The 26,626-nt window shown below is 58.0% G+C and overlaps 1 protein-coding gene across 1 annotated transcript; it reads left to right on the forward strand.

The window, feature by feature from the left end:
• Positions 1 to 2,280: 2,280 nt before the first annotated feature.
• On the forward strand, positions 2,281 to 26,626 carry LOC127461116 (inositol 1,4,5-trisphosphate receptor-interacting protein-like 1). Its single transcript, XM_051768435.1, has 2 exons — positions 2,281 to 2,336; positions 23,987 to 26,626. The coding sequence occupies exon 2, from the start codon at positions 24,514 to 24,516 to the stop codon at positions 25,870 to 25,872; it is 1,359 nt and encodes a 452-aa protein (XP_051624395.1). The 5' UTR covers positions 2,281 to 2,336; positions 23,987 to 24,513; the 3' UTR covers positions 25,873 to 26,626.

The raw sequence follows: 26,626 nt of genomic DNA on the forward strand, positions 1-26,626 counted from the left end.
TCTATAGGCTAAACAACCCCAGTTCTGTCAGACGTTCCTCATCAGCCTTTTGCTCCAGATCCTTCTTCAGCCCTGTTGCCCTTCTCTGGACTTGCTCCAGCATCTCAATGTCTTTATGGTAGTGAGGGGCCCAAGGTTGAATGCACCACAATGTGAAGACACCATTAACTTCCTATTCAGATGTAACTGAGCAAAACTCTCAGTGAAATCAGTAGGAAATTGTCCTAAATAAAAGGGCTGAGTAGTTAACTCAGGATTGAAAATCAGATTTGCTAAAGAAAAGAATAACATGATCTGCCACTTACTCAAGAGTAAGTTGAAAATATGTATGCATATATATGCATACTCACAGATATAGATACTCTCACACTCCAGTGTAACCAACATTGTGAAGGAATTAAGCAGTTTAACAACAGGCAAAATGAAATCCTCTAAGTTAATATTTCTAAGTGCTTTGTGCATTTTGCACAAAGACTACTGTTTCATGTTTAGGGATTTTTGTTAAAACAAAAGAAAATTCCTTTTATCAAAATGGAACATTTAATTTTGCAGAGAACTGCTTTTGGAAAGTGTGCTGATTTAAAGGTAAACCAGAAGGAGAAATGAACCCAACTCAAAAGAGATTATAAGTTAGAGTTACAATTTAATAACAATAATACAATAAATAAAATTATACAGACAAACAATTGGTTTTAACCTACAAAACTCAGATGTATAACACCACACCCTGGGGCACGAACAGAATGGTGTTCATTGGCTCTTGTGCTGAGCTACAGAGTCCAAAGTAAAAGGAGAGGGAAAACCTGTTGGTGAGAGTGCTGGTTGCAGTCTGGTTGAGAGTGGTGGTTACAATGCGGTCGAGAGTGGTGGTTGCAGTCTGGTCGAAGTTCTGGTCCTCCTCTAGATGTGACAAATGGGGCCAGAAGGCCCAAGACCCCAAGATTATATACTCTCAGCTTCGAGTGGAAATGCCCAGTACCTCCCCCTGGGGGGGAAGTTCCACAATGGGTGATTATGTCATGATATATTTTTGAAATCCTTGGTGAGTCATTAGCAAACATGACCACTCAGGTTAGATATGGAGGTGCAGATGACTGAGGGGAGTTATCACACCTGAGTTCACTGGTATGAGGATAGGAACATCCTCCTATCTCACATACTTTTTAATACCCAGTGTACAGTCTGAGAGGTCAGGTGTGCTCTGGTCAGCTGCTGCAAATGGTCTATTATTAACAATAACTGGGAAAAAACATAGAAGGTGTAGAATACAAACTATCGGTTATGTCCACACACTGATGAACTGCTCCAGGATGCTCTTACGAGGACAAGGCCTCTAAACAGCACTGTGAGCAGGAGAACACTTGAAGAGAAAAGAAATAAGAGCACAAAGGAGAAGCAGGAGATGTCGGGCCTTTTGCATGGGGCACCACAGGATGGGCTCCTCTGCGCCCACTGTTCCACTGTGCCCGTTGTTCCCACCCAGCTGCAGCACTGGCTTCACACACAGCCTGGGGAGAGCAGAGGGAGCTTTCATCTCCTCTGCCTTCCTGACTCTGCTCGCGGCGCACAAGCCACAGCAAAAGCATGCGCGGTGCCCAGGGAGCCAGTCCACCCGGACAGCGGCAGCAGCACTGCCCCACCCGCTTGTTGCCTTAGATGCTGTGCCCCGGCTGCTCAGAGGGAAGCATCCCAGCTCTGTCAAATTCAAGGGACTTGGATTCTGTTGCCAAAGCCTTGGGATCTGCAGAGGACCTTGGAGCTGCACAATCCCCAACTAGACTCAGGTCGCAACCTCTCTCCGCAAGCTCCCGTGTCTGTCTGGAGGCGCTGGCAATATTGTTCTCGCCGGGCTGATCCATGCAGAGTCTCTTGCCCCTGTCTCTCTGTGGGAGCTCGTTCTTTCTAAGCAAAACCAATCAGCAAAACTAGAAACTTCTCCCAAGCCCACCTCTGTGGCAGGCCTGGGAAAGCCATGACATTTGTCTAGGAGCTCTACCGTCCACCCGGCCGGAGCAATTCAAAGCAAACCAGGCGGAGCAGAGGAAGACCTGCTGTAGGCCTACTCTGTCCCATCAGGACTTTCAGGGTCTGCAACTGAGCTCTCGAGGTGACAGGTAAACTTCCGCCTGGGAGCTCAAGCTAGAGCTGCACCTCCCATCTCCACAGCCCACAGTATCCCTGAGGCACTGTCTTCTGTCTTACGCAAAGCCTTTCCTTCTTCAAGGCCGCTCGGCCTTAGGAATAAAGAGAACAGGCAAGTCCGAGTCTCTGCCCATTGGCGAGGTTTATTTGCTATTGCCGAGGCACACGCCAAACTTTAGCCTCCAGAAGACCAGGTTCAAGCTAAGCCAAGCTCAGCGCCATCTAAAGGCTCCTTTGCAACTCCTAGTCCCCTTCTGATTCTGCCAGCCAGGGAGATCTTTGGTCTGTGATGGTTGCAGCTCCTTGCTCACTTCCACAGCTGGGCTGGGCTGGGCTGGGCTGGGCTGGATGGGGGTATGGGCAAATGGCCAGGGGACTTTGTAAGCCAAAGCAAGAGATGGAAGCCCCGTGGGGCCAGGCGCAGTTCTGCCACTGGGGCTGTCTCGGGGGGGCTCAGGGCTCTCTGTGGTGGCTCTGGGGCTTTGTCCGTTTGGCCAAGAGACCCCCCGGGATCTCCCGAGGAAGAGTTGGAGCTGAGTGTGGAGAGGATGCCCAGAAGCCCCTGAGCAGGGGGGTGGGGATGAAGGGCGGGGCTCGTGGGCCGGCTGATGTGTCCCTGGTGGCTGTGACATCACAGCAGACAGGTCACAATGGGAGCTGTCCCTAAGGAGCACAGCAGGCAGCGCCAGGGCAGTTGGACTTGGGCGATCAGTGAGTGCAGATGCAGGGGCAAGGCTGGGATGGATGGGGGAGGGGGAAGATGCCCGGGGGGGTGGTTGGAACCCTGAGCCAAAGCTGAGTCCCTCCCGGCAGGGCCCAGTTGTGCCCCTGGGGCCTGGCACACAGGTGCTCAGGGCTCTCTGTGTTGGCAAGTGCCCAAAGAGCCTTTGGGGATGGGCCGACTGCTCCCGGCTCCACGGGACGCTGTGGTGTGGCGGGGATGGGGCCTGGGGAGACTCTGCTCGGCTGCCTCTTGCCTTTTGCCGGGGCACAGCCCAGCCAGGGCCTGACAAGGAGGGTCCCGGCTGGGGCAGGATGGGCCCTGTGCCTGCTCTGCAGCCAGGGGCTGCATTCCCTTCAAGCCTTCATCCCCGTGCTCCCTCCCGCCCCGAGCCACTGGGGAAACTTGTCTCCCATCTCCTGCAGGCCATGGATTCAGCAACTGTGCTCCTCCTGGCTGTGCTGGCCATCCTGCCCAAGACGACACAGGATCCCCAGAGCGATGCGGTCAGCGCGCGGCGGATGACCGAGCGTGCGCTTTTTGTGGAGAAGAAGATGACGGAGCTGTGGGAGGAAGTCGAGTGGAGGAGGGCCCTGGACGATCTTCCACTCCTTTGGATCTTGCAGCACTGGCTCTTCTGGCTGGCTGCAGCAGCTGTGCTGGGCTGGCTGGCCTGGCAAAGGGAGGAGGCCTCTCGCCGGCGCCGTGAGCAAGAAGAGCTCAGCGCAGCAGCCGCTGCTGGCGGGCGTTTTGCAGCGCTCAGCCTGTCACCGCTGCAGGACCTGCCCTTCATGGGCCAGACCCTGAAGAAGCTGCTGCGGGACCTCCTGGAGGTGTGCCAGGTGCTCTCCCAGAACACCTTCATGCCAGAGCTGCACCTGGCCACTGGGCAGCAGGGCACCTGCATCGAGTCCTGGCATGACCTGGGGCACTGCACCCTCTACCAGCTGGTGCTCTTCCTCAGGCCACCCCCCTGGCACTCTTTCCGGCTGCAGCTGCCCGAGGCCATGGACGTGCCACACTCCATCCGTGTGCTGCTGGAGTGCTCGTGTTCCAGGACGGCAGGGAACATCTTCTGCTTTGTCCACCCCACCTACAACCATCAGCACTCGCCCCTCGTGCGCACCCTCTGCACAGACTCCCACTTGGAGGTGCAGAAGGTCGCCGGTTGGCTGCCCAGACTGGTGGAATCAGCCTGGGAGCGTTTGCCTCAGTGGCACCACTGGCAGCTCCGGCTGCTGCCCTCCTCCCGCTCCTGCAGGCTCCTGCTGACCGGCCCCGGCCAGGTGCGGCTCTGCGCTGTGCTGCTCTTGGCACTGCAGCAGGGCCGCCCGGGCACCTTCCTGCTCCTGGAATAGGCAGTCGCAGCTTTCCCGGGGGCTGCTTTGGGCCGGGGCTGCGCGGCGACTTGGGAGCGCACCCAGTCGGCACGGCACAACAGACCCTTGTGCTGACTGCACTGAAGAGCAGCAGTCCTGGCTCTGTCCACTCCCAACTCCCCATGTGCCCTGCTGTGCTTTAAGCCCAGCTGCAAATGGAGCACCAGCAGCCACTCCCTCAACTGCCTTCCGTTCCCTGCCACCCTGGTGGAATGGGGGCAAGAATCCAAACTCCAACTTGGCAAAAAGTTAACTTTAAGACCACCCCCAAGAATAGGTTTAGGAGTAAGTTTAAGAGTAAGTTTAGTTCCTAGGCATAATAATAATAATAATAGTAATAGTAATAATAGTAATAACTAGTTTAAGATAGATCATTTTAATAAGAATTTAGTTTTATAAGACTCGAAACAGTAAGTTAGATAACGTTAGCTCCCAACTCCCCACGTCCCCTGTCCTACTTTAATCCCAACTGGAAATGAAGCCCCAGCAGCCACCCCCTCAAGCCCCTTCCCTTCCCCGCCACCCTAGTTTCATAATAGCTTTCATTAGAACTTTAGTTAAGTTTAATAATTATAAGTGAAACATAGATAGGTTTATTACTAACAAGTTAGTTTTAAAAAACTCAACCCCAAAACCTTTATAAAGGTTTCTAGTGAAAAGCCAAGTGGAGTTCAGTATCAGCAGTAATTAAGAAGGGAGGGGATCACACAAAAGGCGAGGAAAAAGCCCAGACAAGTGGTGCCCAATAGAGCGGCTCACCGACAGCTGAGCCATGCCACACCCCCCTTGCGGAACCCAGATGGGCCCCCCTTCCAGCTCCCTCGCCCGGTTTCTGAGCTGGACATGACCTTGGGCGGTGTGCAGCAGAAAGACAGAACGGAACAGTGTGCAAAGGCCCAGGGGAAAGCACCTAGGAAAGGGAGAAACCTGGACTAGTGTGAGAGAAAGATCCCGGTCCTTCTGGCTGGACCTTCAAGCGTTCAGCCAGCAGGGCATCCCCCACAAGGTGCCTCAGTCCTGGGGCACGTGGCGTCCTGCTGCTGTCAAAGGCCCTCTCGAGGCAGCTGCTCCAGCACTCCTGGGGCAGCAGGACAAGCCATCAGGCTCAGAACAGCCCGTGGAGCCTTGAGACCGAAGGCAGCAGCAGAGCAGCAACTGCACGGGGAACGTTCTCAGGTGCAGACACAGCGCAGCTGCTCGAGATCTACTGCGCCCCGAGCAGAAATAAAAGAAAGGAATGATCACACACGACTGTTTGCGTGGTAATTCTACAAGGATTTCCCCGGCCCGCATAGCTTGGGAGGCAGGGATTGCCCACCCGCACTGGTGAGGGACAAACCGCTCTGGTGCGGCCGGATGTCACTCAGAGCGCAAGGCCGAAACCCAAAGCCCACGTCCAGCGCTTTCCCTCTTGGACAAGGCCTTGGGGGGGGTGGAAGACACCTGAAAGGCAGCAACTCGAGAAGCCCATCTTGGCAGAGAGTGCAGCACAAGTCCTCCAAACACGCACGGGGCACCCACAGGATGGGCTCCTCTGTGCCCACTGTTCCGCTGTGCCCGTTGTTCCCACCCAGCTGCAGCACTGGCTTCACACACAGCCTGGGGAGAGCAGAGGGAGCTTTCATCTCCTCTGCCTTCCTGACTCTGCTCGCGGCGCACAAGGCACAGCAAAAGCATGCGCGGTGCCCAGGGAGCCAGTCCACCCGGACAGCGGCAGCTGCACTGCCCCACCCGCATGCTGCCTTAGATGCTGTGCCCCGGCTGCTCAGAGGGAAGCATCCCAGCTCTGTCAAATTCAAGGGACTTGGATTCTGTTGCCAAAGCTTTGGGATCTGCAGAGGACCTTGGAGCTGCACAGTCCCCAACTAGACTCAGGTCGCAGCCTCTCTCCGCAAGCTCCCGTGTCTGTCTGGAGGCGCTGGCAATATTGTTCTCGCCGGGCTGATCCATGCAGAGTCTCTTGCCCCTGTCTCTCTGTGGGAGCTCGTTCTTTCTAAGCAAAACCAATCAGCAAAACTAGAAACTTCTCCCAAGCCCACCTCTGTGGCAGGCCTGGGAAAGCCATGACATTTGTCTAGGAGCTCTACCGTCCACCCGGCCGGAGCAATTCAAAGCAAACCAGGCGGAGCAGAGGAAGACCTGCTGTAGGCCTACTCTGTCCCATCAGGACTTTCAGGGTCTGCAACTGAGCTCTCGAGGTGACAGGTAAACTTCCGCCTGGGAGCTCAAGCTAGAGCTGCACCTCCCATCTCCACAGCCCACAGTATCCCTGAGGCACTGTCTTCTGTGCAAAGCCTTTCCTTCTTCAAGGCCGCTCGGCCTTAGGAATAAAGAGAACAGGCAAGTCCGAGTCTCTGCCCATTGGCGAGGTTTATTTGCTATTGCCGAGGCACACTCCAAACTTTAGCCTCCAGAAGACCAGGCTCAAGCTAAGCCAAGCTTAGCACCATCTCAAGGCTCCTTTGCAACTCCTAGTCCCCTTCTGATTCTGCCAGCCAGGGAAATCTTTGGTCTGTGATGGTTGCAGCTCCTTGCTCACTTCCACAGCTGGGCTGGGCTGGGCTGGGCTGGGCTGGATGGGGGTATGGGCAAATGGCCAGGGGACTTTGTAAGCCAAAGCAAGAGATGGAAGCCCCGTGGGGCCAGGCGCAGTTCTGCCAGTGGGGCTGTCTCGGGGGGGCTCGGGGCTCTCTGTGGTGGCTCTGGGGCTTTGTCCGTTTGGCCAAGAGACCCCCCGGGATCTCCCGAGGAGGAGTTGGAGCTGAGTGTGGAGAGGATGCCCAGAAGCCCCTGAGCAGGGGGGTGGGGATGAAGGGCGGGGCTCGTGGGCCGGCTGATGTGTCCCTGGTGGCTGTGACATCACAGCAGACAGGTCACAATGGGAGCTGTCCCTAAGGAGCACAGCAGGCAGCGCCAGGGCAGTTGGACTTGGGCGATCAGTGAGTGCAGATGCAGGGGCAAGGCTGGGATGGATGGGGGAGGGGGAAGATGCCCAGGGGGGGTGGTTGGAACCCTGAGCCAAAGCTGAGTCCCTCCCGGCAGGGCCCAGTTGTGCCCCTGGGGCCTGGCACACAGGTGCTCAGGGCTCTCTGTGTTGGCAAGTGCCCAAAGAGCCTTTGGGGATGGGCCGACTGCTCCCGGCTCCACGGGACGCTGTGGTGTGGCGGGGATGGGGCCTGGGGAGACTCTGCTCGGCTGCCTCTTGCCTTTTGCCGGGGCACAGCCCAGCCAGGGCCTGACAAGGAGGGTCCCGGCTGGGGCAGGATGGGCCCTGTGCCTGCTCTGCAGCCAGGGGCTGCGTTCCCTTCAAGCCTTCATCCCCGTGCTCCCTCCCGCCCCGAGCCACTGGGGAAACTTGTCTCCCATCTCCTGCAGGCCATGGATTCAGCAACTGTGCTCCTCCTGGCTGTGCTGGCCATCCTGCCCAAGACGACACAGGATCCCCAGAGCGATGCGGTCAGCGCGCGGCGGATGACCGAGCGTGCGCTTTTTGTGGAGAAGAAGATGACGGAGCTGTGGGAGGAAGTCGAGTGGAGGAGGGCCCTGGACGATCTTCCACTCCTTTGGATCTTGCAGCACTGGCTCTTCTGGCTGGCTGCAGCAGCTGTGCTGGGCTGGCTGGCCTGGCAAAGGGAGGAGGCCTCTCGCCGGCGCCGTGAGCAAGAAGAGCTCAGCGCAGCAGCCGCTGCTGGCGGGCCTTTTGCAGCGCTCAGCCTGTCACCGCTGCAGGACCTGCCCTTCATGGGCCAGACCCTGAAGAAGCTGCTGCGGGACCTCCTGGAGGTGTGCCAGGTGCTCTCCCAGAACACCTTCATGCCAGAGCTGCACCTGGCCACTGGGCAGCAGGGCACCTGCATCGAGTCCTGGCATGACCTGGGGCACTGCACCCTCTACCAGCTGGTGCTCTTCCTCAGGCCACCCCCCTGGCACTCTTTCCGGCTGCAGCTGCCCGAGGCCATGGACGTGCCACACTCCATCCGTGTGCTGCTGGAGTGCTCGTGTTCCAGGACGGCAGGGAACATCTTCTGCTTTGTCCACCCCACCTACAACCATCAGCACTCGCCCCTCGTGCGCACCCTCTGCACAGACTCCCACTTGGAGGTGCAGAAGGTCGCCGGTTGGCTGCCCAGACTGGTGGAATCAGCCTGGGAGCGTTTGCCTCAGTGGCACCACTGGCAGCTCCGGCTGCTGCCCTCCTCCCGCTCCTGCAGGCTCCTGCTGACCGGCCCCGGCCAGGTGCGGCTCTGCGCTGTGCTGCTCTTGGCACTGCAGCAGGGCCGCCCGGGCACCTTCCTGCTCCTGGAATAGGCAGTCGCAGCTTTCCCGGGGGCTGCTTTGGGCCGGGGCTGCGCGGCGACTTGGGAGCGCACCCAGTCGGCACGGCACAACAGACCCTTGTGCTGACTGCACTGAAGAGCAGCAGTCCTGGCTCTGTCCACTCCCAACTCCCCATGTGCCCTGCTGTGCTTTAAGCCCAGCTGCAAATGGAGCACCAGCAGCCACTCCCTCAACTGCCTTCCGTTCCCTGCCACCCTGGTGGAATGGGGGCAAGAATCCAAACTCCAACTTGGCAAAAAGTTAACTTTAAGACCACCCCCAAGAATAGGTTTAGGAGTAAGTTTAAGAGTAAGTTTAGTTCCTAGGCATAATAATAATAATAATAGTAATAGTAATAATAGTAATAACTAGTTTAAGATAGATCATTTTAATAAGAATTTAGTTTTATAAGACTCGAAACAGTAAGTTAGATAACGTTAGCTCCCAACTCCCCACGTCCCCTGTCCTGCTTTAATCCCAGCTGGAAATGAAGCCCCAGCAGCCACCCCCTCAAGCCCCTTCCCTTCCCCGCCACCCTAGTTTCATAATAGCTTTCATTAGAACTTTAGTTAAGTTTAATAATTATAAGTGAAACATAGATAGGTTTATTACTAACAAGTTAGTTTTAAAAAACTCAACCCCAAAACCTTTATAAAGGTTTCTAGTGAAAAGCCAAGTGGAGTTCAGTATCAGCAGTAATTAAGAAGGGAGGGGATCACACAAAAGGCGAGGAAAAAGCCCAGACAAGTGGTGCCCAATAGAGCGGCTCACCGACAGCTGAGCCATGCCACACCCCCCTTGCGGAACCCAGATGGGCCCCCCTTCCAGCTCCCTCGCCCGGTTTCTGAGCTGGACATGACCTTGGGCGGTGTGCAGCAGAAAGACAGAACGGAACAGTGTGCAAAGGCCCAGGGGAAAGCACCTAGGAAAGGGAGAAACCTGGACTAGTGTGAGAGAAAGATCCCGGTCCTTCTGGCTGGACCTTCAAGCGTTCAGCCAGCAGGGCATCCCCCACAAGGTGCCTCAGTCCTGGGGCACGTGGCGTCCTGCTGCTGTCAAAGGCCCTCTCGAGGCAGCTGCTCCAGCACTCCTGGGGCAGCAGGACAAGCCATCAGGCTCAGAACAGCCCGTGGAGCCTTGAGACCGAAGGCAGCAGCAGAGCAGCAACTGCACGGGGAACGTTCTCAGGTGCAGACACAGCGCAGCTGCTCGAGATCTACTGCGCCCCGAGCAGAAATAAAAGAAAGGAATGATCACACACGACTGTTTGCGTGGTAATTCTACAAGGATTTCCCCGGCCCGCATAGCTTGGGAGGCAGGGATTGCCCACCCGCACTGGTGAGGGACAAACCGCTCTGGTGCGGCCGGATGTCACTCAGAGCGCAAGGCCGAAACCCAAAGCCCACGTCCAGCGCTTTCCCTCTTGGACAAGGCCTTGGGGGGGGTGGAAGACACCTGAAAGGCAGCAACTCGAGAAGCCCATCTTGGCAGAGAGTGCAGCACAAGTCCTCCAAACACGCACGGGGCACCCACAGGATGGGCTCCTCTGCGCCCACTGTTCCGCTGTGCCCGTTGTTCCCACCCAGCTGCAGCACTGGCTTCACACACAGCCTGGGGAGAGCAGAGGGAGCTTTCATCTCCTCTGCCTTCCTGACTCTGCTCGCGGCGCACAAGGCACAGCAAAAGCATGCGCGATGCCCAGGGAGCCAGTCCACCTGGACAGCGGCAGCTGCACTGCCCCACCCGCATGCTGCCTTAGATGCTGTGCCCCGGCTGCTCAGAGGGAAGCATCCCAGCTCTGTCAAATTCAAGGGACTTGGATTCTGTTGCCAAAGCTTTGGGATCTGCAGAGGACCTTGGAGCTGCACAGTCCCCAACTAGACTCAGGTCGCAGCCTCTCTCCGCAAGCTCCCGTGTCTGTCTGGAGGCGCTGGCAATATTGTTCTCGCCGGGCTGATCCATGCAGAGTCTCTTGCCCCTGTCTCTCTGTGGGAGCTCGTTCTTTCTAAGCAAAACCAATCAGCAAAACTAGAAACTTCTCCCAAGCCCACCTCTGTGGCAGGCCTGGGAAAGCCATGACATTTGTCTAGGAGCTCTACCGTCCACCCGGCCGGAGCAATTCAAAGCAAACCAGGCGGAGCAGAGGAAGACCTGCTGTAGGCCTACTCTGTCCCATCAGGACTTTCAGGGTCTGCAACTGAGCTCTCGAGGTGACAGGTAAACTTCCGCCTGGGAGCTCAAGCTAGAGCTGCACCTCCCATCTCCACAGCCCACAGTATCCCTGAGGCACTGTCTTCTGTGCAAAGCCTTTCCTTCTTCAAGGCCGCTCGGCCTTAGGAATAAAGAGAACAGGCAAGTCCGAGTCTCTGCCCATTGGCGAGGTTTATTTGCTATTGCCGAGGCACACTCCAAACTTTAGCCTCCAGAAGACCAGGCTCAAGCTAAGCCAAGCTTAGCACCATCTCAAGGCTCCTTTGCAACTCCTAGTCCCCTTCTGATTCTGCCAGCCAGGGAAATCTTTGGTCTGTGATGGTTGCAGCTCCTTGCTCACTTCCACAGCTGGGCTGGGCTGGGCTGGGCTGGGCTGGATGGGGGTATGGGCAAATGGCCAGGGGACTTTGTAAGCCAAAGCAAGAGATGGAAGCCCCGTGGGGCCAGGCGCAGTTCTGCCAGTGGGGCTGTCTCGGGGGGGCTCGGGGCTCTCTGTGGTGGCTCTGGGGCTTTGTCCGTTTGGCCAAGAGACCCCCCGGGATCTCCCGAGGAGGAGTTGGAGCTGAGTGTGGAGAGGATGCCCAGAAGCCCCTGAGCAGGGGGGTGGGGATGAAGGGCGGGGCTCGTGGGCCGGCTGATGTGTCCCTGGTGGCTGTGACATCACAGCAGACAGGTCACAATGGGAGCTGTCCCTAAGGAGCACAGCAGGCAGCGCCAGGGCAGTTGGACTTGGGCGATCAGTGAGTGCAGATGCAGGGGCAAGGCTGGGATGGATGGGGGAGGGGGAAGATGCCCAGGGGGGGTGGTTGGAACCCTGAGCCAAAGCTGAGTCCCTCCCGGCAGGGCCCAGTTGTGCCCCTGGGGCCTGGCACACAGGTGCTCAGGGCTCTCTGTGTTGGCAAGTGCCCAAAGAGCCTTTGGGGATGGGCCGACTGCTCCCGGCTCCACGGGACGCTGTGGTGTGGCGGGGATGGGGCCTGGGGAGACTCTGCTCGGCTGCCTCTTGCCTTTTGCCGGGGCACAGCCCAGCCAGGGCCTGACAAGGAGGGTCCCGGCTGGGGCAGGATGGGCCCTGTGCCTGCTCTGCAGCCAGGGGCTGCGTTCCCTTCAAGCCTTCATCCCCGTGCTCCCTCCCGCCCCGAGCCACTGGGGAAACTTGTCTCCCATCTCCTGCAGGCCATGGATTCAGCAACTGTGCTCCTCCTGGCTGTGCTGGCCATCCTGCCCAAGACGACACAGGATCCCCAGAGCGATGCGGTCAGCGCGCGGCGGATGACCGAGCGTGCGCTTTTTGTGGAGAAGAAGATGACGGAGCTGTGGGAGGAAGTCGAGTGGAGGAGGGCCCTGGACGATCTTCCACTCCTTTGGATCTTGCAGCACTGGCTCTTCTGGCTGGCTGCAGCAGCTGTGCTGGGCTGGCTGGCCTGGCAAAGGGAGGAGGCCTCTCGCCGGCGCCGTGAGCAAGAAGAGCTCAGCGCAGCAGCCGCTGCTGGCGGGCCTTTTGCAGCGCTCAGCCTGTCACCGCTGCAGGACCTGCCCTTCATGGGCCAGACCCTGAAGAAGCTGCTGCGGGACCTCCTGGAGGTGTGCCAGGTGCTCTCCCAGAACACCTTCATGCCAGAGCTGCACCTGGCCACTGGGCAGCAGGGCACCTGCATCGAGTCCTGGCATGACCTGGGGCACTGCACCCTCTACCAGCTGGTGCTCTTCCTCAGGCCACCCCCCTGGCACTCTTTCCGGCTGCAGCTGCCCGAGGCCATGGACGTGCCACACTCCATCCGTGTGCTGCTGGAGTGCTCGTGTTCCAGGACGGCAGGGAACATCTTCTGCTTTGTCCACCCCACCTACAACCATCAGCACTCGCCCCTCGTGCGCACCCTCTGCACAGACTCCCACTTGGAGGTGCAGAAGGTCGCCGGTTGGCTGCCCAGACTGGTGGAATCAGCCTGGGAGCGTTTGCCTCAGTGGCACCACTGGCAGCTCCGGCTGCTGCCCTCCTCCCGCTCCTGCAGGCTCCTGCTGACCGGCCCCGGCCAGGTGCGGCTCTGCGCTGTGCTGCTCTTGGCACTGCAGCAGGGCCGCCCGGGCACCTTCCTGCTCCTGGAATAGGCAGTCGCAGCTTTCCCGGGGGCTGCTTTGGGCCGGGGCTGCGCGGCGACTTGGGAGCGCACCCAGTCGGCACGGCACAACAGACCCTTGTGCTGACTGCACTGAAGAGCAGCAGTCCTGGCTCTGTCCACTCCCAACTCCCCATGTGCCCTGCTGTGCTTTAAGCCCAGCTGCAAATGGAGCACCAGCAGCCACTCCCTCAACTGCCTTCCGTTCCCTGCCACCCTGGTGGAATGGGGGCAAGAATCCAAACTCCAACTTGGCAAAAAGTTAACTTTAAGACCACCCCCAAGAATAGGTTTAGGAGTAAGTTTAAGAGTAAGTTTAGTTCCTAGGCATAATAATAATAATAATAGTAATAGTAATAATAGTAATAACTAGTTTAAGATAGATCATTTTAATAAGAATTTAGTTTTATAAGACTCGAAACAGTAAGTTAGATAACGTTAGCTCCCAACTCCCCACGTCCCCTGTCCTGCTTTAATCCCAGCTGGAAATGAAGCCCCAGCAGCCACCCCCTCAAGCCCCTTCCCTTCCCCGCCACCCTAGTTTCATAATAGCTTTCATTAGAACTTTAGTTAAGTTTAATAATTATAAGTGAAACATAGATAGGTTTATTACTAACAAGTTAGTTTTAAAAAACTCAACCCCAAAACCTTTATAAAGGTTTCTAGTGAAAAGCCAAGTGGAGTTCAGTATCAGCAGTAATTAAGAAGGGAGGGGATCACACAAAAGGCGAGGAAAAAGCCCAGACAAGTGGTGCCCAATAGAGCGGCTCACCGACAGCTGAGCCATGCCACACCCCCCTTGCGGAACCCAGATGGGCCCCCCTTCCAGCTCCCTCGCCCGGTTTCTAAGCTGGACATGACCTTGGGCGGTGTGCAGCAGAAAGACAGAACGGAACAGTGTGCAAAGGCCCAGGGGAAAGCACCTAGGAAAGGGAGAAACCTGGACTAGTGTGAGAGAAAGATCCCGGTCCTTCTGGCTGGACCTTCAAGCGTTCAGCCAGCAGGGCATCCCCCACAAGGTGCCTCAGTCCTGGGGCACGTGGCGTCCTGCTGCTGTCAAAGGCCCTCTCGAGGCAGCTGCTCCAGCACTCCTGGGGCAGCAGGACAAGCCATCAGGCTCAGAACAGCCCGTGGAGCCTTGAGACCGAAGGCAGCAGCAGAGCAGCAACTGCACGGGGAACGTTCTCAGGTGCAGACACAGCGCAGCTGCTCGAGATCTACTGCGCCCCGAGCAGAAATAAAAGAAAGGAATGATCACACACGACTGTTTGCGTGGTAATTCTACAAGGATTTCCCCGGCCCGCATAGCTTGGGAGGCAGGGATTGCCCACCCGCACTGGTGAGGGACAAACCGCTCTGGTGCGGCCGGATGTCACTCAGAGCGCAAGGCCGAAACCCAAAGCCCACGTCCAGCGCTTTCCCTCTTGGACAAGGCCTTGGGGGGGGTGGAAGACACCTGAAAGGCAGCAACTCGAGAAGCCCATCTTGGCAGAGAGTGCAGCACAAGTCCTCCAAACACGCACGGGGCACCCACAGGATGGGCTCCTCTGTGCCCACTGTTCCGCTGTGCCCGTTGTTCCCACCCAGCTGCAGCACTGGCTTCACACACAGCCTGGGGAGAGCAGAGGGAGCTTTCATCTCCTCTGCCTTCCTGACTCTGCTCGCGGCGCACAAGGCACAGCAAAAGCATGCGCGGTGCCCAGGGAGCCAGTCCACCCGGACAGCGGCAGCTGCACTGCCCCACCCGCATGCTGCCTTAGATGCTGTGCCCCGGCTGCTCAGAGGGAAGCATCCCAGCTCTGTCAAATTCAAGGGACTTGGATTCTGTTGCCAAAGCTTTGGGATCTGCAGAGGACCTTGGAGCTGCACAGTCCCCAACTAGACTCAGGTCGCAGCCTCTCTCCGCAAGCTCCCGTGTCTGTCTGGAGGCGCTGGCAATATTGTTCTCGCCGGGCTGATCCATGCAGAGTCTCTTGCCCCTGTCTCTCTGTGGGAGCTCGTTCTTTCTAAGCAAAACCAATCAGCAAAACTAGAAACTTCTCCCAAGCCCACCTCTGTGGCAGGCCTGGGAAAGCCATGACATTTGTCTAGGAGCTCTACCGTCCACCCGGCCGGAGCAATTCAAAGCAAACCAGGCGGAGCAGAGGAAGACCTGCTGTAGGCCTACTCTGTCCCATCAGGACTTTCAGGGTCTGCAACTGAGCTCTCGAGGTGACAGGTAAACTTCCGCCTGGGAGCTCAAGCTAGAGCTGCACCTCCCATCTCCACAGCCCACAGTATCCCTGAGGCACTGTCTTCTGTGCAAAGCCTTTCCTTCTTCAAGGCCGCTCGGCCTTAGGAATAAAGAGAACAGGCAAGTCCGAGTCTCTGCCCATTGGCGAGGTTTATTTGCTATTGCCGAGGCACACTCCAAACTTTAGCCTCCAGAAGACCAGGCTCAAGCTAAGCCAAGCTTAGCACCATCTCAAGGCTCCTTTGCAACTCCTAGTCCCCTTCTGATTCTGCCAGCCAGGGAAATCTTTGGTCTGTGATGGTTGCAGCTCCTTGCTCACTTCCACAGCTGGGCTGGGCTGGGCTGGGCTGGGCTGGATGGGGGTATGGGCAAATGGCCAGGGGACTTTGTAAGCCAAAGCAAGAGATGGAAGCCCCGTGGGGCCAGGCGCAGTTCTGCCAGTGGGGCTGTCTCGGGGGGGCTCGGGGCTCTCTGTGGTGGCTCTGGGGCTTTGTCCGTTTGGCCAAGAGACCCCCCGGGATCTCCCGAGGAGGAGTTGGAGCTGAGTGTGGAGAGGATGCCCAGAAGCCCCTGAGCAGGGGGGTGGGGATGAAGGGCGGGGCTCGTGGGCCGGCTGATGTGTCCCTGGTGGCTGTGACATCACAGCAGACAGGTCACAATGGGAGCTGTCCCTAAGGAGCACAGCAGGCAGCGCCAGGGCAGTTGGACTTGGGCGATCAGTGAGTGCAGATGCAGGGGCAAGGCTGGGATGGATGGGGGAGGGGGAAGATGCCCAGGGGGGGTGGTTGGAACCCTGAGCCAAAGCTGAGTCCCTCCCGGCAGGGCCCAGTTGTGCCCCTGGGGCCTGGCACACAGGTGCTCAGGGCTCTCTGTGTTGGCAAGTGCCCAAAGAGCCTTTGGGGATGGGCCGACTGCTCCCGGCTCCACGGGACGCTGTGGTGTGGCGGGGATGGGGCCTGGGGAGACTCTGCTCGGCTGCCTCTTGCCTTTTGCCGGGGCACAGCCCAGCCAGGGCCTGACAAGGAGGGTCCCGGCTGGGGCAGGATGGGCCCTGTGCCTGCTCTGCAGCCAGGGGCTGCGTTCCCTTCAAGCCTTCATCCCCGTGCTCCCTCCCGCCCCGAGCCACTGGGGAAACTTGTCTCCCATCTCCTGCAGGCCATGGATTCAGCAACTGTGCTCCTCCTGGCTGTGCTGGCCATCCTGCCCAAGACGACACAGGATCCCCAGAGCGATGCGGTCAGCGCGCGGCGGATGACCGAGCGTGCGCTTTTTGTGGAGAAGAAGATGACGGAGCTGTGGGAGGAAGTCGAGTGGAGGAGGGCCCTGGACGATCTTCCACTCCTTTGGATCTTGCAGCACTGGCTCTTCTGGCTGGCTGCAGCAGCTGTGCTGGGCTGGCTGGCCTGGCAAAGGGAGGAGGCCTCTCGCCGGCGCCGTGAGCAAGAAGAGCTCAGCGCAGCAGCCGCTGCTGGCGGGCCTTTTGCAGCGCTCAGCCTGTCACCGCTGCAGGACCTGCCCTTCATGGGCCAGACCCTGAAGAAGCTGCTGCGGGACCTCCTGGAGGTGTGCCAGGTGCTCTCCCAGAACACCTTCATGCCAGAGCTGCACCTGGCCACTGGGCAGCAGGGCACCTGCATCGAGTCCTGGCATGACCTGGGGCACTGCACCCTCTACCAGCTGGTGCTCTTCCTCAGGCCACCCCCCTGGCACTCTTTCCGGCTGCAGCTGCCCGAGGCCATGGACGTGCCACACTCCATCCGTGTGCTGCTGGAGTGCTCGTGTTCCAGGACGGCAGGGAACATCTTCTGCTTTGTCCACCCCACCTACAACCATCAGCACTCGCCCCTCGTGCGCACCCTCTGCACAGACTCCCACTTGGAGGTGCAGAAGGTCGCCGGTTGGCTGCCCAGACTGGTGGAATCAGCCTGGGAGCGTTTGCCTCAGTGGCACCACTGGCAGCTCCGGCTGCTGCCCTCCTCCCGCTCCTGCAGGCTCCTGCTGACCGGCCCCGGCCAGGTGCGGCTCTGCGCTGTGCTGCTCTTGGCACTGCAGCAGGGCCGCCCGGGCACCTTCCTGCTCCTGGAATAGGCAGTCGCAGCTTTCCCGGGGGCTGCTTTGGGCCGGGGCTGCGCGGCGACTTGGGAGCGCACCCAGTCGGCACGGCACAACAGACCCTTGTGCTGACTGCACTGAAGAGCAGCAGTCCTGGCTCTGTCCACTCCCAACTCCCCATGTGCCCTGCTGTGCTTTAAGCCCAGCTGCAAATGGAGCACCAGCAGCCACTCCCTCAACTGCCTTCCGTTCCCTGCCACCCTGGTGGAATGGGGGCAAGAATCCAAACTCCAACTTGGCAAAAAGTTAACTTTAAGACCACCCCCAAGAATAGGTTTAGGAGTAAGTTTAAGAGTAAGTTTAGTTCCTAGGCATAATAATAATAATAATAATAGTAATAGTAATAATAGTAATAACTAGTTTAAGATAGATCATTTTAATAAGAATTTAGTTTTATAAGACTCGAAACAGTAAGTTAGATAACGTTAGCTCCCAACTCCCCACGTCCCCTGTCCTACTTTAATCCCAACTGGAAATGAAGCCCCAGCAGCCACCCCCTCAAGCCCCTTCCCTTCCCCGCCACCCTAGTTTCATAATAGCTTTCATTAGAACTTTAGTTAAGTTTAATAATTATAAGTGAAACATAGATAGGTTTATTACTAACAAGTTAGTTTTAAAAAACTCAACCCCAAAACCTTTATAAAGGTTTCTAGTGAAAAGCCAAGTGGAGTTCAGTATCAGCAGTAATTAAGAAGGGAGGGGATCACACAAAAGGCGAGGAAAAAGCCCAGACAAGTGGTGCCCAATAGAGCGGCTCACCGACAGCTGAGCCATGCCACACCCCCCTTGCGGAACCCAGATGGGCCCCCCTTCCAGCTCCCTCGCCCGGTTTCTGAGCTGGACATGACCTTGGGCGGTGTGCAGCAGAAAGACAGAACGGAACAGTGTGCAAAGGCCCAGGGGAAAGCACCTAGGAAAGGGAGAAACCTGGACTAGTGTGAGAGAAAGATCCCGGTCCTTCTGGCTGGACCTTCAAGCGTTCAGCCAGCAGGGCATCCCCCACAAGGTGCCTCAGTCCTGGGGCACGTGGCGTCCTGCTGCTGTCAAAGGCCCTCTCGAGGCAGCTGCTCCAGCACTCCTGGGGCAGCAGGACAAGCCATCAGGCTCAGAACAGCCCGTGGAGCCTTGAGACTGAAGGCAGCAGCAGAGCAGCAACTGCACGGGGAACGTTCTCAGGTGCAGACACAGCGCAGCTGCTCGAGATCTACTGCGCCCCGAGCAGAAATAAAAGAAAGGAATGATCACACACGACTGTTTGCGTGGTAATTCTACAAGGATTTCCCCGGCCCGCATAGCTTGGGAGGCAGGGATTGCCCACCCGCACTGGTGAGGGACAAACCGCTCTGGTGCGGCCGGATGTCACTCAGAGCGCAAGGCCGAAACCCAAAGCCCACGTCCAGCGCTTTCCCTCTTGGACAAGGCCTTGGGGGGGGTGGAAGACACCTGAAAGGCAGCAACTCGAGAAGCCCATCTTGGCAGAGAGTGCAGCACAAGTCCTCCAAACACGCACGGGGCACCCACAGGATGGGCTCCTCTGTGCCCACTGTTCCGCTGTGCCCGTTGTTCCCACCCAGCTGCAGCACTGGCTTCACACACAGCCTGGGGAGAGCAGAGGGAGCTTTCATCTCCTCTGCCTTCCTGACTCTGCTCGCGGCGCACAAGGCACAGCAAAAGCATGCGCGGTGCCCAGGGAGCCAGTCCACCCGGACAGCGGCAGCTGCACTGCCCCACCCGCATGCTGCCTTAGATGCTGTGCCCCGGCTGCTCAGAGGGAAGCATCCCAGCTCTGTCAAATTCAAGGGACTTGGATTCTGTTGCCAAAGCTTTGGGATCTGCAGAGGACCTTGGAGCTGCACAGTCCCCAACTAGACTCAGGTCGCAGCCTCTCTCCGCAAGCTCCCGTGTCTGTCTGGAGGCGCTGGCAATATTGTTCTCGCCGGGCTGATCCATGCAGAGTCTCTTGCCCCTGTCTCTCTGTGGGAGCTCGTTCTTTCTAAGCAAAACCAATCAGCAAAACTAGAAACTTCTCCCAAGCCCACCTCTGTGGCAGGCCTGGGAAAGCCATGACATTTGTCTAGGAGCTCTACCGTCCACCCGGCCGGAGCAATTCAAAGCAAACCAGGCGGAGCAGAGGAAGACCTGCTGTAGGCCTACTCTGTCCCATCAGGACTTTCAGGGTCTGCAACTGAGCTCTCGAGGTGACAGGTAAACTTCCGCCTGGGAGCTCAAGCTAGAGCTGCACCTCCCATCTCCACAGCCCACAGTATCCCTGAGGCACTGTCTTCTGTGCAAAGCCTTTCCTTCTTCAAGGCCGCTCGGCCTTAGGAATAAAGAGAACAGGCAAGTCCGAGTCTCTGCCCATTGGCGAGGTTTATTTGCTATTGCCGAGGCACACTCCAAACTTTAGCCTCCAGAAGACCAGGCTCAAGCTAAGCCAAGCTTAGCACCATCTCAAGGCTCCTTTGCAACTCCTAGTCCCCTTCTGATTCTGCCAGCCAGGGAAATCTTTGGTCTGTGATGGTTGCAGCTCCTTGCTCACTTCCACAGCTGGGCTGGGCTGGGCTGGGCTGGGCTGGATGGGGGTATGGGCAAATGGCCAGGGGACTTTGTAAGCCAAAGCAAGAGATGGAAGCCCCGTGGGGCCAGGCGCAGTTCTGCCAGTGGGGCTGTCTCGGGGGGGCTCGGGGCTCTCTGTGGTGGCTCTGGGGCTTTGTCCGTTTGGCCAAGAGACCCCCCGGGATCTCCCGAGGAGGAGTTGGAGCTGAGTGTGGAGAGGATGCCCAGAAGCCCCTGAGCAGGGGGGTGGGGATGAAGGGCGGGGCTCGTGGGCCGGCTGATGTGTCCCTGGTGGCTGTGACATCACAGCAGACAGGTCACAATGGGAGCTGTCCCTAAGGAGCACAGCAGGCAGCGCCAGGGCAGTTGGACTTGGGCGATCAGTGAGTGCAGATGCAGGGGCAAGGCTGGGATGGATGGGGGAGGGGGAAGATGCCCAGGGGGGGTGGTTGGAACCCTGAGCCAAAGCTGAGTCCCTCCCGGCAGGGCCCAGTTGTGCCCCTGGGGCCTGGCACACAGGTGCTCAGGGCTCTCTGTGTTGGCAAGTGCCCAAAGAGCCTTTGGGGATGGGCCGACTGCTCCCGGCTCCACGGGACGCTGTGGTGTGGCGGGGATGGGGCCTGGGGAGACTCTGCTCGGCTGCCTCTTGCCTTTTGCCGGGGCACAGCCCAGCCAGGGCCTGACAAGGAGGGTCCCGGCTGGGGCAGGATGGGCCCTGTGCCTGCTCTGCAGCCAGGGGCTGCGTTCCCTTCAAGCCTTCATCCCCGTGCTCCCTCCCGCCCCGAGCCACTGGGGAAACTTGTCTCCCATCTCCTGCAGGCCATGGATTCAGCAACTGTGCTCCTCCTGGCTGTGCTGGCCATCCTGCCCAAGACGACACAGGATCCCCAGAGCGATGCGGTCAGCGCGCGGCGGATGACCGAGCGTGCGCTTTTTGTGGAGAAGAAGATGACGGAGCTGTGGGAGGAAGTCGAGTGGAGGAGGGCCCTGGACGATCTTCCACTCCTTTGGATCTTGCAGCACTGGCTCTTCTGGCTGGCTGCAGCAGCTGTGCTGGGCTGGCTGGCCTGGCAAAGGGAGGAGGCCTCTCGCCGGCGCCGTGAGCAAGAAGAGCTCAGCGCAGCAGCCGCTGCTGGCGGGCCTTTTGCAGCGCTCAGCCTGTCACCGCTGCAGGACCTGCCCTTCATGGGCCAGACCCTGAAGAAGCTGCTGCGGGACCTCCTGGAGGTGTGCCAGGTGCTCTCCCAGAACACCTTCATGCCAGAGCTGCACCTGGCCACTGGGCAGCAGGGCACCTGCATCGAGTCCTGGCATGACCTGGGGCACTGCACCCTCTACCAGCTGGTGCTCTTCCTCAGGCCACCCCCCTGGCACTCTTTCCGGCTGCAGCTGCCCGAGGCCATGGACGTGCCACACTCCATCCGTGTGCTGCTGGAGTGCTCGTGTTCCAGGACGGCAGGGAACATCTTCTGCTTTGTCCACCCCACCTACAACCATCAGCACTCGCCCCTCGTGCGCACCCTCTGCACAGACTCCCACTTGGAGGTGCAGAAGGTCGCCGGTTGGCTGCCCAGACTGGTGGAATCAGCCTGGGAGCGTTTGCCTCAGTGGCACCACTGGCAGCTCCGGCTGCTGCCCTCCTCCCGCTCCTGCAGGCTCCTGCTGACCGGCCCCGGCCAGGTGCGGCTCTGCGCTGTGCTGCTCTTGGCACTGCAGCAGGGCCGCCCGGGCACCTTCCTGCTCCTGGAATAGGCAGTCGCAGCTTTCCCGGGGGCTGCTTTGGGCCGGGGCTGCGCGGCGACTTGGGAGCGCACCCAGTCGGCACGGCACAACAGACCCTTGTGCTGACTGCACTGAAGAGCAGCAGTCCTGGCTCTGTCCACTCCCAACTCCCCATGTGCCCTGCTGTGCTTTAAGCCCAGCTGCAAATGGAGCACCAGCAGCCACTCCCTCAACTGCCTTCCGTTCCCTGCCACCCTGGTGGAATGGGGGCAAGAATCCAAACTCCAACTTGGCAAAAAGTTAACTTTAAGACCACCCCCAAGAATAGGTTTAGGAGTAAGTTTAAGAGTAAGTTTAGTTCCTAGGCATAATAATAATAATAATAATAGTAATAGTAATAATAGTAATAACTAGTTTAAGATAGATCATTTTAATAAGAATTTAGTTTTATAAGACTCGAAACAGTAAGTTAGATAACGTTAGCTCCCAACTCCCCACGTCCCCTGTCCTACTTTAATCCCAACTGGAAATGAAGCCCCAGCAGCCACCCCCTCAAGCCCCTTCCCTTCCCCGCCACCCTAGTTTCATAATAGCTTTCATTAGAACTTTAGTTAAGTTTAATAATTATAAGTGAAACATAGATAGGTTTATTACTAACAAGTTAGTTTTAAAAAACTCAACCCCAAAACCTTTATAAAGGTTTCTAGTGAAAAGCCAAGTGGAGTTCAGTATCAGCAGTAATTAAGAAGGGAGGGGATCACACAAAAGGCGAGGAAAAAGCCCAGACAAGTGGTGCCCAATAGAGCGGCTCACCGACAGCTGAGCCATGCCACACCCCCCTTGCGGAACCCAGATGGGCCCCCCTTCCAGCTCCCTCGCCCGGTTTCTGAGCTGGACATGACCTTGGGCGGTGTGCAGCAGAAAGACAGAACGGAACAGTGTGCAAAGGCCCAGGGGAAAGCACCTAGGAAAGGGAGAAACCTGGACTAGTGTGAGAGAAAGATCCCGGTCCTTCTGGCTGGACCTTCAAGCGTTCAGCCAGCAGGGCATCCCCCACAAGGTGCCTCAGTCCTGGGGCACGTGGCGTCCTGCTGCTGTCAAAGGCCCTCTCGAGGCAGCTGCTCCAGCACTCCTGGGGCAGCAGGACAAGCCATCAGGCTCAGAACAGCCCGTGGAGCCTTGAGACTGAAGGCAGCAGCAGAGCAGCAACTGCACGGGGAACGTTCTCAGGTGCAGACACAGCGCAGCTGCTCGAGATCTACTGCGCCCCGAGCAGAAATAAAAGAAAGGAATGATCACACACGACTGTTTGCGTGGTAATTCTACAAGGATTTCCCCGGCCCGCATAGCTTGGGAGGCAGGGATTGCCCACCCGCACTGGTGAGGGACAAACCGCTCTGGTGCGGCCGGATGTCACTCAGAGCGCAAGGCCGAAACCCAAAGCCCACGTCCAGCGCTTTCCCTCTTGGACAAGGCCTTGGGGGGGGTGGAAGACACCTGAAAGGCAGCAACTCGAGAAGCCCATCTTGGCAGAGAGTGCAGCACAAGTCCTCCAAACACGCACGGGGCACCCACAGGATGGGCTCCTCTGTGCCCACTGTTCCGCTGTGCCCGTTGTTCCCACCCAGCTGCAGCACTGGCTTCACACACAGCCTGGGGAGAGCAGAGGGAGCTTTCATCTCCTCTGCCTTCCTGACTCTGCTCGCGGCGCACAAGGCACAGCAAAAGCATGCGCGGTGCCCAGGGAGCCAGTCCACCCGGACAGCGGCAGCTGCACTGCCCCACCCGCATGCTGCCTTAGATGCTGTGCCCCGGCTGCTCAGAGGGAAGCATCCCAGCTCTGTCAAATTCAAGGGACTTGGATTCTGTTGCCAAAGCTTTGGGATCTGCAGAGGACCTTGGAGCTGCACAGTCCCCAACTAGACTCAGGTCGCAGCCTCTCTCCGCAAGCTCCCGTGTCTGTCTGGAGGCGCTGGCAATATTGTTCTCGCCGGGCTGATCCATGCAGAGTCTCTTGCCCCTGTCTCTCTGTGGGAGCTCGTTCTTTCTAAGCAAAACCAATCAGCAAAACTAGAAACTTCTCCCAAGCCCACCTCTGTGGCAGGCCTGGGAAAGCCATGACATTTGTCTAGGAGCTCTACCGTCCACCCGGCCGGAGCAATTCAAAGCAAACCAGGCGGAGCAGAGGAAGACCTGCTGTAGGCCTACTCTGTCCCATCAGGACTTTCAGGGTCTGCAACTGAGCTCTCGAGGTGACAGGTAAACTTCCGCCTGGGAGCTCAAGCTAGAGCTGCACCTCCCATCTCCACAGCCCACAGTATCCCTGAGGCACTGTCTTCTGTGCAAAGCCTTTCCTTCTTCAAGGCCGCTCGGCCTTAGGAATAAAGAGAACAGGCAAGTCCGAGTCTCTGCCCATTGGCGAGGTTTATTTGCTATTGCCGAGGCACACTCCAAACTTTAGCCTCCAGAAGACCAGGCTCAAGCTAAGCCAAGCTTAGCACCATCTCAAGGCTCCTTTGCAACTCCTAGTCCCCTTCTGATTCTGCCAGCCAGGGAAATCTTTGGTCTGTGATGGTTGCAGCTCCTTGCTCACTTCCACAGCTGGGCTGGGCTGGGCTGGGCTGGGCTGGATGGGGGTATGGGCAAATGGCCAGGGGACTTTGTAAGCCAAAGCAAGAGATGGAAGCCCCGTGGGGCCAGGCGCAGTTCTGCCAGTGGGGCTGTCTCGGGGGGGCTCGGGGCTCTCTGTGGTGGCTCTGGGGCTTTGTCCGTTTGGCCAAGAGACCCCCCGGGATCTCCCGAGGAGGAGTTGGAGCTGAGTGTGGAGAGGATGCCCAGAAGCCCCTGAGCAGGGGGGTGGGGATGAAGGGCGGGGCTCGTGGGCCGGCTGATGTGTCCCTGGTGGCTGTGACATCACAGCAGACAGGTCACAATGGGAGCTGTCCCTAAGGAGCACAGCAGGCAGCGCCAGGGCAGTTGGACTTGGGCGATCAGTGAGTGCAGATGCAGGGGCAAGGCTGGGATGGATGGGGGAGGGGGAAGATGCCCAGGGGGGGTGGTTGGAACCCTGAGCCAAAGCTGAGTCCCTCCCGGCAGGGCCCAGTTGTGCCCCTGGGGCCTGGCACACAGGTGCTCAGGGCTCTCTGTGTTGGCAAGTGCCCAAAGAGCCTTTGGGGATGGGCCGACTGCTCCCGGCTCCACGGGACGCTGTGGTGTGGCGGGGATGGGGCCTGGGGAGACTCTGCTCGGCTGCCTCTTGCCTTTTGCCGGGGCACAGCCCAGCCAGGGCCTGACAAGGAGGGTCCCGGCTGGGGCAGGATGGGCCCTGTGCCTGCTCTGCAGCCAGGGGCTGCGTTCCCTTCAAGCCTTCATCCCCGTGCTCCCTCCCGCCCCGAGCCACTGGGGAAACTTGTCTCCCATCTCCTGCAGGCCATGGATTCAGCAACTGTGCTCCTCCTGGCTGTGCTGGCCATCCTGCCCAAGACGACACAGGATCCCCAGAGCGATGCGGTCAGCGCGCGGCGGATGACCGAGCGTGCGCTTTTTGTGGAGAAGAAGATGACGGAGCTGTGGGAGGAAGTCGAGTGGAGGAGGGCCCTGGACGATCTTCCACTCCTTTGGATCTTGCAGCACTGGCTCTTCTGGCTGGCTGCAGCAGCTGTGCTGGGCTGGCTGGCCTGGCAAAGGGAGGAGGCCTCTCGCCGGCGCCGTGAGCAAGAAGAGCTCAGCGCAGCAGCCGCTGCTGGCGGGCCTTTTGCAGCGCTCAGCCTGTCACCGCTGCAGGACCTGCCCTTCATGGGCCAGACCCTGAAGAAGCTGCTGCGGGACCTCCTGGAGGTGTGCCAGGTGCTCTCCCAGAACACCTTCATGCCAGAGCTGCACCTGGCCACTGGGCAGCAGGGCACCTGCATCGAGTCCTGGCATGACCTGGGGCACTGCACCCTCTACCAGCTGGTGCTCTTCCTCAGGCCACCCCCCTGGCACTCTTTCCGGCTGCAGCTGCCCGAGGCCATGGACGTGCCACACTCCATCCGTGTGCTGCTGGAGTGCTCGTGTTCCAGGACGGCAGGGAACATCTTCTGCTTTGTCCACCCCACCTACAACCATCAGCACTCGCCCCTCGTGCGCACCCTCTGCACAGACTCCCACTTGGAGGTGCAGAAGGTCGCCGGCTGGCTGCCCAGACTGGTGGAATCAGCCTGGGAGCGTTTGCCTCAGTGGCACCACTGGCAGCTCCGGCTGCTGCCCTCCTCCCGCTCCTGCAGGCTCCTGCTGACCGGCCCCGGCCAGGTGCGGCTCTGCGCTGTGCTGCTCTTGGCACTGCAGCAGGGCCGCCCGGGCACCTTCCTGCTCCTGGAATAGGCAGTCGCAGCTTTCCCGGGGGCTGCTTTGGGCCGGGGCTGCGCGGCGACTTGGGAGCGCACCCAGTCGGCACGGCACAACAGACCCTTGTGCTGACTGCACTGAAGAGCAGCAGTCCTGGCTCTGTCCACTCCCAACTCCCCATGTGCCCTGCTGTGCTTTAAGCCCAGCTGCAAATGGAGCACCAGCAGCCACTCCCTCAACTGCCTTCCGTTCCCTGCCACCCTGGTGGAATGGGGGCAAGAATCCAAACTCCAACTTGGCAAAAAGTTAACTTTAAGACCACCCCCAAGAATAGGTTTAGGAGTAAGTTTAAGAGTAAGTTTAGTTCCTAGGCATAATAATAATAATAATAGTAATAGTAATAATAGTAATAACTAGTTTAAGATAGATCATTTTAATAAGAATTTAGTTTTATAAGACTCGAAACAGTAAGTTAGATAACGTTAGCTCCCAACTCCCCACGTCCCCTGTCCTGCTTTAATCCCAGCTGGAAATGAAGCCCCAGCAGCCACCCCCTCAAGCCCCTTCCCTTCCCCGCCACCCTAGTTTCATAATAGCTTTCATTAGAACTTTAGTTAAGTTTAATAATTATAAGTGAAACATAGATAGGTTTATTACTAACAAGTTAGTTTTAAAAAACTCAACCCCAAAACCTTTATAAAGGTTTCTAGTGAAAAGCCAAGTGGAGTTCAGTATCAGCAGTAATTAAGAAGGGAGGGGATCACACAAAAGGCGAGGAAAAAGCCCAGAC

Source organism: Manacus candei, unplaced genomic scaffold (genome assembly GCF_025592945.1).
Source record: "Manacus candei isolate 608988 ecotype Guabito, Panama unplaced genomic scaffold, ASM2559294v1 h1tg000095l, whole genome shotgun sequence".
Taxonomy (NCBI): domain Eukaryota; kingdom Metazoa; phylum Chordata; class Aves; order Passeriformes; family Pipridae; genus Manacus; species Manacus candei.

Coding starts and splice junctions, on each gene's coding strand:
- LOC127461116 (XM_051768435.1), top strand. CDS start 24,514: ATGCAGGGGCAAGGCTGGGATGGATGGGGGAGGGGGAAGATGCCCAGG.